The following is a 19,829-nucleotide window of genomic DNA, read 5'->3' as shown; positions in this document are numbered from 1 at the left end:
AGCATGTGGTGTACGACTCGATAACCGAAAGGTTCCTTTGTACACCAGGTCCTTAGACCAAACTTTTTGAGCGCTTTTTTATCTTTAATGAAGAATATATATATTATAGCACTTGTTTATTTTGTTATGAAACATGAGTGTACTGATTAAATTAATGAAACGTTGTTATAAATGTTTATTCATTTACATCTTGTGATAATAGTTTAGACAGCTGCTATCCAGCTGTTGTTCAACCTTGTTAGGTCAACTTAATCTGAGATATATTTTTCTAGGTTAATTTGTTGTTACTTTAAAACAAGGTTTGTCCTAATTTGACTGAATATTTAGTTTTGAAAGTAATACCTGTGCAAAAAAACTAACTAAATGCACAAACTAGGTACAAATTATCTCACTTTTAAAGAAAGTTTGTTGTAAAATAAACTATTTAAAAGTCTTACAATCATATATATACTAATATTATAAAAAGTATTTATATTTTTATTTGATTTTAGCTTCAATCATGACAACTAGCACAAAAAAAATCACAACAAAATGCTTTTAAGTTAAAACTTGAGTGTGTTTCTGGTTAAGCTTAAGGTTGTTTTCAAAGACAAGTTAAACACTTTTTATTCTACTTTATAGACCACTATGTTCAACAATTGATTTAGGTTATCAATCTTTAAAGTAAATATTCATTAATTTATAATAAAAGTTGTTTCTTGAAACAATTGAAATTCTACAAAGTTTCAATAAAAATATTTAAAATAAATTTTAATTTTATATGAAGTTAGTTAGTTTTAATTAACTTAATATTTTGAGGTATTAAATAACTGTCTTCAAAGAAAAATTGATAATGATTTAACATAAAATTTTAGTATAAAAATTATATTGTCTTAAAAAGATAAAACAACATGAACGATTTTAATTTAAATTCCCTTTAAAGTCCATGTTAAAATGTCACTATGTTAACGTCGTGGTTGAGTAGTTAAAATGACATGGTCAGTTTATAACAAAATACGAAAGAAAAACTGACTAAATATAAACACCAAAAACGAGCATTAAGTAAAAAAAGCAACACTATAGTCAAATTCTTTTTGCCTACAAAGGGTAGGTTTTCTATTAAAATACATATACAGCTTCCATTTAACTAAGTCAAACACGTTATAACAACTTTCAATTTATTTAAATCTCTCCGTATTGAAATTTTGTTAATTTGAAAACAAATTTTATTAAGCAATTGTAAGTCAAAGGATTGAAATAAATTAAAGTTGTTAATACTGGTAGCCTCTCTAAAGTAATAAATGCTTTAAAGAAAAATAAATTTTATTAATCATAAAAGTTATTTCTAGTTTTATCTTTGATAAACTTATGATGTATACTTTTTAATTTACAGTGTTTTGCTCAATTTATAGAACTTATAAAAAACAAAACATCACAGCATAAAGTGTATAATGTAGAGATGAAATTATCTAAAAAACTAAACTATCAACATAAGGTAACAAAAACACTTAATCAAAAGTTCTTATAACCACACAGAGATATTCAATTACTTTATTTTAGATAAACTTGTATGCTTTTGTCATAGTCTAAATACAAACTATTGAGCATAATTAAATAAAAACAATAAACGTAACTAAATGGTACTTACTATAGCTACTTTGAATAAACCAGGCACAACTTATACTATTAAGTGAAAATTTATTATAGCTGCAATAAATAGGGCATAAAACATTACACCAAAACATTTTGCTGTGCTCTTAATCTAAATTCTATTGAGTTGCATCAGCTATAAATAGGTTCTTGTTGACTCTACATGGCATTCAAAACAATGAACATGTAAGTAAAAATCTTATTTATTAATTAAAGTTATAATTTGTGTGCTTTTTACTTTATAGATCACAATATAAGTTCTCGACTTAATTATAAAGAAAATCCATCAATTGTTAATTAAAAACTTGTGTACACTTTCTGTCTAAATATGATAAAATTTGTACATTTTATTATATAAAAATTGTAAGAAAACTATAATTTAAAAAAATTCCAGGTTTTTTCATGAGTTTTGTATAAAATTCTAGGTTTGTTTTGCCTAAACTGTCAAGTTTTAGGTTTTTCCGTTTTTTTTTGCAACCCTTAGTTATGAATTCAACATTCAATAATTTATTCAAAAAGCACAAGAAAATCTGTCAACACATATAAATTTCTGTTTAAATGCAATTTTTAAGATTTCTTTTTTGTTCCTTTTTATTCTTTTTATAATCAGTGGTCATACAGGCTCCAGGAAACCAGTCTAAACATATATTATGTTATATGAGTTATACCTTTTACTAGAGGCGTCGCGTAATATTTTTTTTTAAGGGGCGTACAAGGTACAAGGAACCAAAAGTAGCTATGTTCAATAAATACATAAAGGAAAAAAATACCTTCTCCTAATGTTTTTATGTAACTTTCTAAAAAACGGTTCTTTTAAAAGTTTTTAAATCACTAAAATCACGGATTTTTTCAATTAAAAAAAAACGTTTTCAATTTTTAAGACACAGTTTAAATTTTTCATATTATTATAATTGTACTTTTCTAAACTTTTCAAACTATTTATAAAACTTTTTATTTTATTTTAAGTTCCTGGCTGAAAAGAAGACTATCAGAACATAAACTAAAAGTAGTTAATATTATATGAAAATTTAAAATGAAAGCTTAACCCGTATAAGTAATTTATAGTTCTTATTTTCAGCTTAAAAAAAGAGCTAAAGTTAAATTTTTACAAAAACTGTTCAATCTATCCAATATAAATTTACTATAAAATATAATACGAATTCCGAAGTATATTAAACTTGCTTATAATAAAACTATTTTAATAACTAAGCAGTAAAAATATTATTTATATGTCTAGTAAAAAACCTGCTCGTTCAAATTACTTACAGTTATATATACTTTTTAAATTTAAGCAAAATTTGTACAGACAAACTTTCAAATGATCTAATTTGGAAAAAAATAACTTGGCATGCAATTGATCCTATAATTTATTTCTCACTAGAAAGCGTAAATAAAAATAAAATTTCAAAAAATAGTTTGATGTTACTAAGTTATTACATTTGAATAGTTAAAAAAATTAAGTACAATAAAAAATATTAACTATTTCTAAATACAAATATACAATAAATATCTCATAAAATTATTTTTTGTTATACTGTTTCTACTTCAGTTGTTGTGTTTGCTTCTTTTTTTCGAATTCTGTCTAATCTTTCTTGTAATGAAGTGACTTTCGAACTGTATTCCCACAAATTCAAACTCGTTTCATCATCAACTATATCTGCCACTTTTTTCTCTACTTTGCAATCCCTGAGTAAAAATAAAATAATTAAAATGTTTAATTTAAGCTAAATACATTTTAAATTATCAAAATAGTTGTTTAGCAAGTCAGGATTTATAACTGTTTTATTTATGTCTTGAAATACAAATAAATTATTTAATTTAAACCATTATGTTCGTATTATTTGAAGTGTTATAAAATGGAAAAGCATGATTTAAAATTTATATGTTTTTTAACATGTGAGCAGCTTTTATCGAAAATTCACAAAACGATTCATTAACAGTAAGAAGCACAGTAAGAAAACAAATGAAACTTTTCAATGCATGGAATCTGCTTAATTTAGCATTGCATTTCAAATAAACCTATTTATTATAGTTTTTAAATTTCAGCATAAACAATATAGTTGTTTTACATTTAGGCTTCTTTTTTGTATGTCAACTATTAAAACATTAGCTGCTATAGTGCTTTATATATAAAACTTCAACAGAAAATAATTTGTTGAATAAAAGAAAATCAATTTCAACGTATTTAGTTTATGAAAGCTAACAAATATTTGTAGCTATTATTAAAAATTATAAAGCACACACCTATACATAATTTCTTCTCTGTACCTGTAAGTTCTTATATTTTTAAGAACTGCGTCGAGCTATGTAATTACTTTAAATTATAGAAACGACATTAGTTTAAATAAATTAAATCTTTTATTTCTTTAATTTATACAAAGTAACCAAATTACTAAATTTATTTTGTAATTTAGACATGTTTGTATACTTTAAAGGTTGTTAATAAAATCAACGGTTATTATTGAAAAATCGCTATTTCATTTAGCAATTAGAAATTATACAGTATCCTTCTTTTATTACACTGACATATGTTTCTGTGTGTTAACGAATTAACACAATTCAACTCAGCTATGAATTGGAAGGAAGAAATATATTTTGAGTAGTTATTTCATTGAACTTCATATAAAGTTTAAGAAACTTATTAATATTTAAATTATCATAAAAAACTATAATTTTAATAGTTTAATTTATCAGTTACTTTTACCAAAGGCTGATTCACACGACAAAAAGTCTTTAAATTAAAAAGCAGATTATTCACTACAAACAAAAAATGCCACTCACCAATTAAACATAAGATAAAATATTATTTATACAAATAATAAAAATATTATTAAAAATTAAATTTTTATTTAATATTTTAAGGATTTTGTATCATACTCAACAAGAAAAAACAATAATTAAACAGATGCAGTCTTTAAATACATAAACGTTACATTTTAAGTAAAACAAACTTTATATAATATATATCATAATTTAAAATGTTTAGTTATTTATACACTTTAGTATTCAACAATTGAGCTAAATCAGTGAACACAAGTGATTTAATATCATTTGGTTAAAACAACCAAAGGTACTAATTTGGCAGATTAAAAATTATGAACGCAAAAACTGTTCTTTTCAAAGAAAAAATTATACTTACCATAAAAAAATTGTACGGAGACGATTTTGCACCAAGGGTCAATTTTGCACCAGAGTAAAAAAAAAAAATAAAAACAGAAAAGAAAAAAAACAATAAAAAAAAAAGTTACTGACCAAGGGTCAGGGTTAGGGGTAACAGTTATAGTATAATAAAAAATATCATAAAAAAAATAATTCAAAAAAGCTACCGACCGAGAGTAAGAGGTAACAGTAAAAGTAAAAAAAAAAAAAAAAAAAAAAAATAACTTACCGACCGAAGGTGAAGGTTAGGGGTAACAGTGATAGTAAAAAAATTGATTCAAAAAAGAAAAATAAATAATTAAAAAAAATTAAGTAAAAAAAAAAATTAAATGAATAAAAAAATAAAAATTAACCCGTGCATAAATATCGCCGTGCAAAATTGTCTGCTCGTGCAAAAGTGTCTTCGTGCAATTTTATCCCCTTGTACAAAAGTGTCTTTGTGCAAAAGTATCTTTGTGCAATTTTGTGCACTCGCGCAATTTTTTCCCCTCGTGCAATTTTGTAGCTCGTGCAAATTTCACAGCTATCTGTGTTTAAGTATAGTTTTTAAACTCAAGCAAGCCTTAATGTCTCCATAAATATTTATTTTTTGATTTTCAGATATTTTTTATAACTGTGGATCTCATAAAAATTACTTTTACTTGGATGAAGCATTGTTTTAAAATCAAATTCCTCCATCAACAATTCTTCAAACCAAAATAAATTTCTTGAAAACACAGTGTACAAAAAATTCTATAATATCATCCAAAGTAATAATTATTGAATTTAGAACGAAACAAACTGAAAGTATTGATCGCTGACTCCCTTCAACTTTTCATCTATGGCCATGTAAATAGACGTTTGCGCTCCTTGTCTTGCTGTGAGCAGTAAGATGAACTTGATCGGCTCTGTTTGTTTTTTTTTTTTTTATAAAAGTTGTATTTTTTTTATGTTTTATTGGATTTACTGAGACAAATAACATCAACAATATGAACTGGTGGATAAAAACTTTAAGTTAAGGTCGTGTTGGGCATTACATCTAATTTGTTTTGAAAAAGTTGTAGCCAAATGAAACATATTTTTAAAGCAGAGCCATTGTAACTGAAGCCCTCTTGAATCTAGTAATTCAAGTTAACATTTTTGCTTTTAGTTAATCGATACTAGATGCAGGACGATTTAAATTCAGGAAACCATGCTATTTGAAAATATTTAAATTAAAAAACTCAAATTTATGGCAAACTAAATTTAAGGGTCAATATTTTTTACAAGTTTACCTTATTTTGTATACTATTATTTCAGCTTCATCTAAAGTAGTTAAGTTCAATAAGTTAAATGTAAAACGTAAAAAAAAATTAAGTTAATACCTTTCTTTTTCTAAAGTCTTTTATTAAATTTTTTAAAAACGTTTTTTTTTGGTGGTTAAAAAAAACTAGAATCAAGGAACTTTTCAATTTAAGTCATTCTTTAAGAGGAAGTGTTTTTTATTCTTTATTGTGCCGATAAACTTTTTATTTTTAGTATTTTTTAATTTTAATTTTAGTTTTATTTCTATGGTAAATAGTTTTAAAATTACTTTTTATTTCAACTACGTGTTTAGTGAATTTACAAATAGTTAAAGATGTAAGGGTTCTAAAATATATATGATACTTAATTTAATTTTACGGTCCTAGATGAAAAAAGACTGTTCGAAGATTATCAAAAACAGAGTAACTTTTATTTAGAGAAATATAATTAAAAAATTACCCCACGAGAGTGATACACAGTAAATGTTTTCATATTAATTTTAGAGCTAAAGTTTATTTTTGTTTAAGAATTATTTGCCCTACCCAATAAAGCCTAAATACTGACTTTAGACATAAGTAGTAATCAAATCACAAAATAACCTTTTATTATGTATAATATGCATTATATAAGATAAAATATTTATAAAAAGTTAGTTTGTTTACATAATGATTCTGGCTTATTGAACCTAATTAGTAGGTAATACTTTTTCATTAATGTTTTATACAAATTACTGACTAACCGGACTATTAATTTTATATTTTAAGCATCTATACCAACTATAGATCATATAAACACTTATTTACTAATCTATATAAAAGGTTTTAATTCAAACAAAGGCCAAAATCAGTCTAAAAACGTTGGTAATTGAGTGTTAAATGACTTGAAGTCACTTCAAATCTTTGAAACGCAAAACTAGTTAGAATAATTAAAAAAAAGAATGTTAGAACAAATTTAGTATATTCTATCGAAACTTTAGTGAAAAATAATTCTAATAAAACATTAGTAATTTTAAAATTTTTCAAATATTTTAAAATAAATGTTTTCAATTTATACTTAATTGTAAATAAACTATTTCTTAGTATTTAAAAAATTAATTATTATTTTTTATTCTAATAGTAGTCTAATTTAAACTTTAAATGTTATAGTATTCGGAGAAAAGTATAATAACAAACAAAAAAGTTCACATTTATACTTCATTTATACAACTCAAAACAAGTATAAAAGCTTTCAACAAATTAATCACTAACCCATGAAAATTTGACCAATTGCATAGAAAGGAACACTAGCATACCTAAAAAAATATTTGCTTTGTTTTACAAGCGCATTTAGTATATTAATAACACTTTTTAATTTGAAATATATTAATATTTAAACATATGCTTTTTTTTATTGAATTAAAATTCTATTTTGTTGAAACTAAAAAATATTTTGTTTTTTTTCTACTTTTGTTAAAGTTTTAGTTTTTTTATTATTAAATACTTGTTGTTTAATAACTTTTGATGACTTGTTTAAAACTTTATCTGAATTCTAACTAGTGATGTACCGGACTCACTATCCGGGTCCGGCCGGATATTGCCATTTTCGTCTGATATCCGGATCCGGCCGGATTCTAATTTGAAAAAAAAATCCGGACCCGGATCTAGTTAGTAAAAAAGAGCATACTTAAAAGTATTTTTTCAAAAACAAACCCTTTGTAAATTAAAAAGAGTCATTTTCGTCAGATAAAATTAAACACCTACCGTGATTGGCTCATTTTGTACACGTGACTAATTTACATTTGTTTACATTTAAACTATGAAATAAACATTTCAGAAATGCAACTCTTTACATATGTTGTAAAACTGAAAACTTTGGAATGAATATTTGCATTATTTATTGTTTAAAGTTGAGCTCAGAGAATATTTAGAGTTAATATGGTTGAATGTACGAGCCAATGAGAATCATATGACGAAATGTTTCAAACTAAATATTGATGCAACAAAATATCAGAACATGACAGGCAGTTTATATGTAAGCAGTTAGTTAGTTTGGTGTGCAGCTTGAAGCAACAAAATATTTTGGAATTTTTTGTGAATGCTTGTTGTAAGTAGTGTTTTGTTTTAAAAGTGAATATTTCAACTAGTGTTTAATTGTTTAAATATTTAAGCCAGGTTTATAGTTTAATAATTTATTAAAAGCTTTACAGTTTCTTGTTTACTAATAGTTTTTTTTAATTTTTTGTTTTAAGTCTTTTGATATAGATTTAAATAGTTTCCAGTTTTTAAAGTGTTACCAAAGTAATTAATAATTTTGTATATGCTAGTATTTCTTGTTGTGTTTTATATAAAAGATTCATCACTCAAAACTGTCGTGTCTGATTATAGAAAGTAGTCTCAGTTAGAATTTAGTATTTGTTAGATATTAATTAAATAAGCTAGGATTTAGTTATGATGAGTAGTATGAATAAGTTAAGTGTACCACAATCAGTCCACAACTTTACTACCAAATTGTCAACCTTTGCTAGCTGTTTTACTAATTATTAGATTAAAGTAATTTTTCAGTTTTTAAAAACCTCATTCTGACTCAGGCTTGTTTATACTCACTCTAGCTAGTTTTATTGACTAAAACAGTGGCAACCCTGCTTTTTGAAAACTTTTGGGAATTTTAGAAAATCTTGGACTGCCTCAGGCTAGTTTAGTTTTTTATAAAAACTCAGGCTAGTTTTCTTTTAGATTTTGAATGAGTTTGAGCTAATCCAGTTTTCAATATTTTGTAATTTTCTAGTTAATTTTGTTCAAGAACTTGATTTCAGATTTTTAATTGTAAATAACACCTAAATTTGTAAACCTTGTGGCTAGCTGTTCTACTTATTGTTAGATTAAAGTTTTTTTTTTTCAGTTTTTAAAAACCTCGTTCTGACTCAGGCTAGTTTATACTAGTTATGTACCGGACTCACTATCCGGGTCCGGCCGGATATTGGCATTTTTGTCTGATATCCGGATCCGGCCGGATTCTAATTTGAAAAAAAAGTCCGGATCCGGGTCCGGCACATCACTAATTTTAACCTTGTTCTCATTCATATCTTTGACGAAATTTAGTTGAAATTTATTATTATATTTTATCATATGTTTCAGAGTTTTATTTCTATGTTAAATAGTTTTTTTTTAATTTTTATTTTCGACTTTCATTTATGTACTTAGTAAATTTACAAATAGTTAATGATACTAAGGCAAAATCCAAAATGTTTTGTTAAGAAATTTCAAACACTTTTTTGCATTATACGAGTTAGGTTTTTAACAATCCATAGTGGTAGCAAGCATAGTTTTTAAGATCAAATAAAAGACTAACTTTTAGTTTTAGTTTAAGAAAATAAGATTCATGACTATAACAAGATTGCCACAGATCAAGCTGAGAAAAACTTCTTGACTTTTCTTGATTTTTTACTAAAGTTTTCCTGACTTTTCTAAATCAAACTCTTAATTTAAACTTATTCTGAAATATATCATCAAACAATTTAAACCACATAAAGCTTTCATTCTTATTTTTATACAGGTTAAAACAACAGTTTTTTTTTTGCTGAATTCAATCACCTAACTTCTATTACATTCTTTACAAGTTAATAACATAATTTGATTTTACTTATTTTTCTAATTTAAACAACTTCGAAAAAACTATAAAGAGGTAAAGTATACACATAAATTTGTTACATGGTATACTAAACTTAGTACTTAATTATAAAGAACTTAATTTTTTATTAATGAAACAAAAAATACTTTGATAGAAATTTCTGCAAGAAAAACTTTTTTGTATATATCACAGTTTCAATATCGAAGTGTCCTTGCCACAGATCATTAATACTTAAAAGGATACAAAAACTGCTTGTTCAAGTAGGGTAGTTGTTCAATATGTTAATAGTTAATTATAATTTTTATAACAGATATTTTATTAACTTTTATCAGATGAAGGCATTAGAAATTAAGTAATTTTGTAAATTTCAAGGGAAATTTTACAAATTTAGCCTGACTTAAATGGATTTTTAATTAATTTTTACCATTTGAAGGCTTTGGAAAACTAGGAATTTTGTAAATTTGAACTGACAAAATCTGATGTTTTTTCAAATTTTGTCAAATTTCCTGACTTTTTTTCATAAAACCCCCATTTTTTTCCTAACTTTTGTCATTAAAAAAAAAAAAATTCCTGAATTTTCCTGACCTTGTTGCAGCCCACCCACAACATTTAAACAGACGTTTTAGTTGCTTTTTATGAAGTTTATTACAACTTTGAAAAAGGTTTTTCTATGTCAACAGATAAAACTAGTCTAAACAAACAAATGACAAAGATTTTAAAGGTCTACTAAATGACTAAACAAAAGTAAATAAAAAATATAAAAAGCAGGGTGATATAATAATCAAGCTATGCGGTATAATAAACTAATTCAAATAAGTAAAAATATGTGGTCAAAAATACCATGTACACCTATATACTAAAAGCCTTTATAAAAGCTACGATTTTAAAAATAAAATTCTAAACGCAGTACCATAGTTCCCATGATTTTAAGTTTATTTATTTTTAACTAACTACTTAATTAACTTATTTATCTGACTTAATTGATAGTTTTATTAAAAACCACTACTAGTCTAGTTAGAATACTAAGTGTAACTTAATAAAAAAACAGCAACACGCATACCTTCCAATATTGGTGGATACAACTCCGGGATTGACGCAGTTGCAGGCAACCGCTTTTTCAGAACCGACCATATTGTCTGCGTTATTTCCCGCCACTAAATTGAAACCGCGTGTGAAGGCGACATTGGACAGTTTGCTCTGATAGTACAACTCGTTTCCTTTCGTGTCTCCGTCGTCAGAGTCGTCTTCCATTTTGTCCCTTGGTATATCTTCTAAATCTATCTGAAGGTGAAGACAAGTTGTTAAAGTTAAAGTGTTAGTAGTTACAAACTGTTAGTGCAAGTACTTTTTTTTTGTTTAACCAAGGGTAATTGCTTTGATTATTATGTCAGGTGCTTTTAAGGGCCTTTATTTATCATACAACTTACTGTTTTAGCATAATTGATAGAGTATAGTTTAGTTATAAATATTTTCAAACTAGTTAAAAAGTAGTTTTTCACAATACCATTTCATATAAATTACTCTAAAAAATAGTATTTCTATTGGTAAAATTTATCAGAATATATTTAACTTTTTACAATTCAGATAATTTAAGAACTATTATTTTAATAAAAGAACATTAGTAAATATCTTTAAAGCTATAACAATTGTATATACAATTATTAAAAAAAAAATTTGAAACAAAATTTTTGTTTATAGATCGGTAATTAACAATGTTGTAATGAACTAAAGCATATAAATCTTATCTTAAAAAGTGTACAAAAAATCATTTTACAAAATCATTTTAAGTTTACTACTAAAAAACGATATAGTATCTAAAAGTTACCATTATAGCACTTTTGTATCCTTAGAACTATAAAATTTTTAAAACATTATTCAAGTAAAATAAAAACTGATGTAAACAAATTGATTTTATAATACTTATAAAAACAAAAAAAACTTTTCCCATTTCATGAGCTTGCGAAGTTACGTTGATTACTCTGGCATCTGAAGATGTCTTTAAGTTATCCAGTAGCAAGTTTGTCAACAGAAAATGACCTATTAGTTAGTGGTAGAGTAACAATTATGTTTGAAGTTATCAAAAGTTTTTTACTAAAAAGTTATTACTAGTTTCGTCACAATATGAAAAAAATATTGTTTATAATAATTATGTATATAAAAACTTTAGTTCGGTATAACAAAAACTAATTTAAAAAAAATTTAGTATTACAAGTTATATATGCTATAGGTGCTTATTTGTCAAGGAAAACAAATGTTAAATATAGGCAAATGACAAAGTGTTAATTTTACATTTAGTAGAAGACTATTTTAAAAACAAAATTTTAAGAAATCAACACTAAATATTTTACTTTTAACTTAAAATTACAGCAAAACTTGCAGGTATTTTATAGCTTAAAGTTTAATAATAAAGTTCTGTGTATTTATAACAACTATTAGAAAGTTATAAGTATTTGTAGTTTTCATAAAAGTGTAAATTTATTTAAAAACAAAAATTATGCATGATATAAATTTAAGTTAAGTTGTAAAAACAATTACTAGAAAATTTAGGTTAGTAAAGATTTTATTCTAACTAAATTTAGATACCGAAACTTCATTTCCAAGCAGACATTTAATCTATATAATAAATAATTTGCACAGGTTTTGTTTTTGTTAAAACATTTTAATTGACTATGTACTCTTTGAATAACCAGTATAGTAATATTTTTATATCAAAAAAGTTATTTTAAATATATATAGAATATGAACTCTGTTGTTTGATATTTTTTTAATGCATGGAAAACAGAAAAAACTTTTATACTTTATATTAAATCTTACATATAAACCAAGGTTTAGTGACCTGTAAAATAATTATTCATTAAATTAAAATAAATTCACACCTAAATGATTGACACCAAACTGCTTTTCAAACCCATCATCTGTAGTTTTAGTTGTTTTTGGGGGCCGAGGCTTCATCACGCCAGCATTATTGATTAAAACGTCTATTGTTGGGAACTCTATAAAAATAAAATGCAAACATTGTATCTTGTTATTAATTTGTTTGGATATTGAAATTTATTTTAATGAAATAATGATCAAGTATCTTTTATAAATTTGTAATTCCTTTAAAAAGTTACTAGGTTATCTAATTTAAAAGCATGAACAATATATACTGTTAAAAATAAAAAAATAAACCTTTATTAAGGTTTGTAAGTTTTTATTTAAATTTGAACCAATATTTTTAAGCAAAAAGTTATTTGTGTAACACTAATTATAATATACTTACTTTTTAATAAATGCCTGTTTTTTATGTCTAAAGTTTTTATAAAATATCAATATTAATGAAACATGACACAAACTTTTTTTTTGAACTATCAAAGCTTACCATTTCTGACATTTTCTGCAAATTCCTCAATCGAGTTCAAATTGGCAAGGTCAACAAATTTTGGTACAAGCTTTGCACTAGTAACCTAAAGGTATTTTTATAAAGTTGAAAAATACAAGAAAAATGACTAGTTAATGCGCAAATCTACAAATACCTCAATATAAACTATTGAAAAGCGATTCAGTATTAAAATTTAAAAGGTGCACTAAATACAAAAACGATTTTTTTAAAACTAATTAAAACTAATTTTTCCAAAAAGGTTCCTTAGTTACATATACTCTAAAAACTACATATAAAGATTGAATGTAAGACAACTAAATATATGACAAGTATACTTGCAAAAAATATCTTATAATAATTATAGAATAAAGAAAAAACTAATAAAATCGTTCACAAGAAAGAAACTTATGCTTTTATAGTAAGCTTGAAAAATTTGTAGCATTGAACTACAAATACTTAAACTTAACTAAAAACTACTAAATATAAGTATACGATTAAATTAAAAACTAAAAAGAAATTAGTATTAAAAAAAACTAACCTATAGTTTTTATCATGTTTAAAATAAAATAAGTAACTAACAATGTAATTTAAAAAACACACGACTGTTTAAAAATTAAAGAAAAAATATTAAGTCTTTTATACTGTTTTATAATAATTTTTAAGTTGAGACATCTGACTGTTTTGTTAAAAAACTTTAACGTTAATAGATTGCAACAAAAAATATCAAAAAATTCTTTTTGTAAGCTTTTATCTATATAAGCTGAAAAAGAAAGAATAAATTTAACCTTGTTAGTTATTTTTAGTTTAGCTTGCTTACATCTTCCCATATGTCTACAGGCCATCACAACTGTTGCATCTACAGAACAATTTAATATTTATTGATTATTGTTTAAAAAGTTTTAATTAAAAAAAAACATTTAATATTTAATGATTAGTTTTTGTATATATAAACTAATTTGTATACTTTACTGCCATGTTTAGAAAAAAAATTGATAAATTTTATAACAAAAAATAATTAACAAAAAACTAACAAAATATTTAACTAACGAAAAATATTAATTCAATTAAAAATAAGTATTTTCTAATGCCTAAAACATTTTTCCAATCAGTAATAATAATATCTCAGCAACTAATACTTATTTACAAACAGAGAAGAAAATTACTTCGCCTTGCAAGTTCTTTACATGTTTCAAAACCAATACCGGAATTAGCACCAGTTATGACTACCACTTTGCCTGTCATGTCATCTTTACTGGGACATGTTGTGTATTTTGTTTCCCTTAAAAATTGTATAAAACTATTAGCATTTTTTAATAAATCTTATATTTAGAAAAATTTATATAAAAATCTATGAAAAATCATTTACTTTATATTTTAAACAAATAATAACTATTAGTTTCTAACAGTGTGAGAAGGTTATATAAACAATTATAACCTATAATTATAGACTAGGTTATATAAACAATTGAAAATACACTAATACTATATAAGTACTAAAGCTGTAATTTTCAAATGTAAAAGTATTAACTCTTGGTCTATAATTTATGTTTTATGTTAACCTACAGTAAATACTGTCTATTATAATAAAACAACAAAAAATGTGGTTTAATATTATTATAAAACTTTGATAATTTTTATAGTACGATACCTGGTAAATGATACTTAAAAACTACAAAACATAATTGGTGCTTCTTTAGAATACATTTTTTAGACTTAAACTTTGTAGCCTAATACTCTTTGACTCCTAATACAAACAATTCTCTGCTATTTTGTTTTATTTTAGGTTTAAGTATTGTTTTCATGTTGATTACTATAAATATTTTGAAAAAACTACAGCCCGCGAAACCGTGTGGACCAAGAACAACTCTTAATAAAAATATTGGCCTGCAACTTATAAAAGACTGCCAACCCCTGATTTAATGATACAGTTTTGTTTTGGTTCTAATACATGTTTTTTTTATTTTAATTTGTTTTAATTTTACTTAAAAATTGATAGCTAAAAGTTTATTTATTAAATGAAAATTTGTATATAAAACATAAAGCTTTTATTTAAATAAATTTTCAATATTGAGTAAAACTTTTCTTATTTTCATAGGACTTCTTTATAATGTATGAATTTAAGTTCTACACTAATTACAGAGCTGTCACTTTTTGAGACAAAAAATCTGTCCTCAGTGAACTTTAACTGTCCTGAGTCATTCTGAACTTATTTAAATCTTCAAAACAATTTTTCTTTAAGTTTTCAAAAGTAATAAAAATCTAGTTCTTTAGTTAAGTTGGTTATAAAATAACAAAATATAGAAACTATATAACATTCAAAACCCAGGAAAAAATACGGTCCTGATTTTACTAAAAAAACTTAACTACCCTGAGTTTTTTGTAAAAAAACAAAACTATATCAAGTCAACTGTGGTTTAAAAAAACTACAAAACATCCTGATTTATTCTGAAGGTGTGGTAAACCTGTAAAGCCTGTAAACCTGTGCACTGATATTTTGTGTTGCACTAAACTCAAAAAGCCATTTCTAGCTTGACAAGGGTGGCCACTGGGTTTAAAAATGTTTTTTCTTTGTTTTCTGAATTTTGTTCAGGTGAAATAAAGCATAACGTTTTTGCCTCTTTTTAAAACAAAATAATTGGTGCTTCTTTGGAATGCATTTTTTTAGACTACAACTTTGTAGCTTAATACTGTTTGACTCCTAATACAAACAATTCTTTATAATAATAATTAAAACTTTACTGGCATGTTGACTAGTTATTAATTAAACTTAAGTTAAAAGCTTTGTTGTAGTACAAAACTTATGAAAATAAAACTGTTATGGTACTTCAAACATGTTTTATAGAAGATAAAACTCTGAATAATATAAGCCTATGATATTTATTTCTTATCGTTTCTAAATTTAATTAATTTAAATAAATACAAATTGTTCAAAATTCAAGGTTTTTTTTTTCTGCCCACTGTATTGAATATCCATTCCAGAAAGTGCTTATTTAATACTGTCCTATTTGTATAAGTTTTTATTTTAAATATTCAAAAGTAAATTAATCTTTTAATCCAATGCTATTATGAAGCAATAAATTTTTAATAAATCAAAAACATATACAACAGGGTGGCCACTGGTAGTTTAGAAATGTATTTAAGTTTACTGATTTTCTTCTAGATTTTCAAAAGTACAGTTTTCTTGTCAATTTATAGTAAAAAATTATATTCAGGTAAAACTGCTATAGATAGTACAAAAGTATTTTAAAATACAGTAAAGTAAACACAAAATTGTTTAATAACTAATAAAATTCTACATCACATGACATTTTATTATTTATTAGCAATATTTTGTATCTGATCTAAATTTCATTAATTTGCAAAAAAAAATTGTTTAAAAATTCAAGGTTTTTCAAGGTATTTAACAATTTATTTAACATGATACAAGCTTTTTATGATTTGAATGTAAAATTATTGTAGAAATTTTTAACACAAAATAATAAGAACAAAGAAAAAACATCAAGTTTTAAAGTTAATAACTTCATTTTCATTTCAACAATGCGACTTTTAAACTTTTTTATTCTTATAAAATATCTTTAGCTTTCCGATGTTAGTATTATTAAAAGGAACAGAAACAATAATTTTATCTATTAATGTATAATATAATTTGAAATGACACTTAGTTGAAATGACACTATTGTTAGAGTTAAATAAGGAACCAACTTATTTTTTATAATTAGTTCACAGCGATATGTAATCTACATAAACCATAATACTAAAAGAATAGAAAATAGTTTAAAAGTCGCATTGTTGAAATGACACTGTTAAATACAGTTGAAGAGTCACTTAAAATTACATTCAGTAGTATAAGTAGATAAGCAGGGCTTCAAAATAAAACTGAAAATTATTTAAAATAAAGGTGAAAAATTCCTTTATATTGAATTACACTTCAATATTGGTGCCCACCTAAAGTTAATCATAACCGAATTTTTTAAATATTGAAAGTAACATTTCCTGAAAATTTGAAGTAGTTACCTCAAAAAATGTAGGAGGAGATATATTTTTAGTGATTTCTAGTTATTTGCTGTTTTAGTTCGCGCCTCACGTAAGGATCCTATTGTTGCCTCCGACTTTGACCAGTTATATCTCAAAAATTATTTTGATTTTTTAAATCTGTAAAAAGCATCTTGTAGCTTAGTAAAAACTATATAAAATAAGATCAAAAACCAAAAAAGGGGTGTTTACCCCCCCCCCCCCCCCCTATGCCTTTAAATAGCCTCACTGATAAATAATAAATACTCTTTTTTTTTATTAATTTTGTATATAGAGTTGAGTTATATTATATTCACTTTCTAATAGTAAAAAATAATTTAACAAGTCTTTCAAACATTTAATTTTTATTATAGTATTTTCCTGCAAATCATAAGTATTTATGTTAAGTAATTAAAGTACAATTGTGAAAAATATTCCACCAACAATATTTTTATCTATTGTTGGTGTCATATGTTCCTTTTCAAGTTAAAAATATACAAACTTATTTTAATAGTACACATATTTTTTAAAAGTTTTAAACATAAATTTTAAGTTTCAAAATAACAACATAGAAAAAAAAAAGATAAGCTGTACTAACTTGTACAATGTAATTCCCCCATATACAGTAGCTAAAAATGAAGCTGGAACTATTAATCTGTTATAAGTTTTATTTGCAAAATTCATGTTTCTTTTTTGTTAGAAAGATGTTTTTTTCAATAAGTTAGATGTCTTCAACTAAGGGAAACAACCTTAGCTATAAAAAAACGTTATTAAATAGTCAGTTAGAGGTCGGCGGCTACAATTGTAACTGTAAGGTTTTTGATTTATTTTTTCATTCTTAACATTATGCAAATGAAATTAAGTGTTTCATTAATTATAAACAAATATTTCGGTATAAAAAAAACATATTTGTAAAAAGTAAATAACATTTCTTAAGTATTTTTTTATTACTTGTATATATATGTAAGAGTTTATTTATGTAATTTATATTTAAACACAAAGTTTGTTTTAATCTAACTTGTGTTCCTTGTACCATTAAAATTTACTCAGTACATAATTTTATGTAATTACTTATTTTAAATAAATGGATATTTATGACGTCACTGATCACGCTTTTCTTAAATTGTTTAATCTAAAAAGCTGATTTAGGGTTGTGAAACTTATTAAATAAAAAAGTATATGCTAAACTCAAACGACAAGCTACACTAAAAGACATGGGTTCAAAAGCCTCTAGTTTTAAATAAATCTCAATTAAAATGTTCTTTTTTTTTATTAACATCTATTTTTTATGCTATTTTTGCATTTATTTTTTAATCATTGGGTATGTAAGTGTTAATTGCAATGTTCATTATTTTACCTAAACATTGTATGACTTTTTAAGTTATTTTTGTTCCTATGTTATGTTATGATCATAGGGTATGGAAATTAAAATTGCATTGATCTTCATTTTGTTAAATAAATATACTAACATATATTAGTTTTAAATATTGGACTTGATATAAAATTAGTTAATCAAAACTTATTTTCTGGTTTCTTTAATTTTAATTTATTTTGATTTAATACAGTATAAATTTATTATAAACATAACATTTTTATTTTATTAGTTTAAGGTTTAATTTTTTCAGTTTCAAAGCAAACAAAAACTGCATATTAACCGGCGTATTTCGACTAAAAAAGGCATACTATACCGGCAGTTTGTACCTAGGAAGTGCGTAACTAGTGCTTATTATAATTAAGAAATTGAAACTGTTTTGCTTTAAATTTTTTAGTACCTTTTATGTGATTTATTTTTTTATTGAAGCTTTAAAAACTTCCATTGCGTGTTTTAATGAAATTTTTAGAAAAAAATAATGCTTAGTTTGTTTGCTTTAAGGAAAAAAATTGATCCAAACAGATAAAATGAACAAATACTTAGTAATCTAAAATAAGCGATTTCTTAAATAACTTTTGATTACAGAGTCATTATAAACTAGTTTAGTAAGTATAAGAAGGCTGCAAAATCTTTGTTTTTAATTTTATAAAGTCAAATACCGTACTAGGTTTTGTTTTAGTTTATACTTTTTAACATAAATAAAACCCAATATTCAAAATAAAACGTTTTAGGCCAACTCAGATTAGAAAAAAAGTGTTCTAAAAAACTATCGGATGGTTTTTTAAACAAAACTGAACTGTTTTTGCTTTGAAAATTTTTACACAAGGTTTCATGTAATAGTTGCTTTAAAATAATTTTTAAATTAATACTAGGTTGTAACTCAACTTTTAATAATTTTAAACAGCTTTTGAGTTTAATTTACAAATAACTTTTTTAAGCTTATGTAGTTTTTGAAGCAATTTTTTGTGAATAAGTGTTTCTTTAACAACAGACAAGTCAAAACTTTTACAGATAACTTATTAAAGTTTTACAGTGTAATTACAAAGTTTAAAAGAATATAAAAACACATTTTTTTCTATTTTTTAATTCATACAATACTAAAGTTTAAAAATCAATTCTATTGAAACGCAAAAACTATTTCATTATATATTAAGTTTAATTTTCTCTTAATATACTATTTTATATAGCAGTTTTATATTTTATTTTACTTGTAGAGGTCGCAATTTTTCTATCACCGAAACCAGGTCGTAAATGAAATATTTAATTTGCACACCTCTATCTATCTACTTTTAATAACAAAATATCCGAGAATTCTGATTCAAAAGTGTCTTTTTAATTTTAAGATTTGAAAGAACGATTTTAATTTGTTTGTAGTTAAGTAGTATTAAAACATTTTAATTCAAACATATATTTTATAAAAATAATTTA

The 19,829-nt window shown here is 24.3% G+C and overlaps 1 protein-coding gene across 1 annotated transcript; it reads right to left on the bottom strand.

The window, feature by feature from the left end:
• Positions 1-3,158: 3,158 nt before the first annotated feature.
• On the bottom strand, positions 3,159-17,703 carry LOC145847075 (retinol dehydrogenase 13-like). The gene is made up of 10 exons (XM_082953493.1): positions 17,628-17,703; positions 14,182-14,297; positions 13,804-13,874; positions 13,019-13,103; positions 12,534-12,650; positions 11,597-11,694; positions 10,718-10,938; positions 7,299-7,342; positions 5,570-5,675; positions 3,159-3,315 (listed from the first exon to the last, which is right to left on the bottom strand). Exons 2-10 carry the CDS (start codon positions 14,258-14,260, stop codon positions 3,159-3,161), a joined length of 978 nt encoding a protein of 325 aa, XP_082809619.1. The 5' UTR covers positions 14,261-14,297; positions 17,628-17,703.
• Positions 17,704-19,829: the final 2,126 nt, after the last annotated feature.

This window comes from Thalia democratica, unplaced genomic scaffold (assembly GCF_965202585.1).
Source record: "Thalia democratica unplaced genomic scaffold, ktThaDemo2.hap1.1 HAP1_SCAFFOLD_782, whole genome shotgun sequence".
NCBI classification, from domain to species: Eukaryota; Metazoa; Chordata; class Thaliacea; order Salpida; family Salpidae; genus Thalia; species Thalia democratica.
Note: the sequence above shows the minus strand (reverse complement) of the source record. Positions and strands in the feature narration are given on the sequence as shown.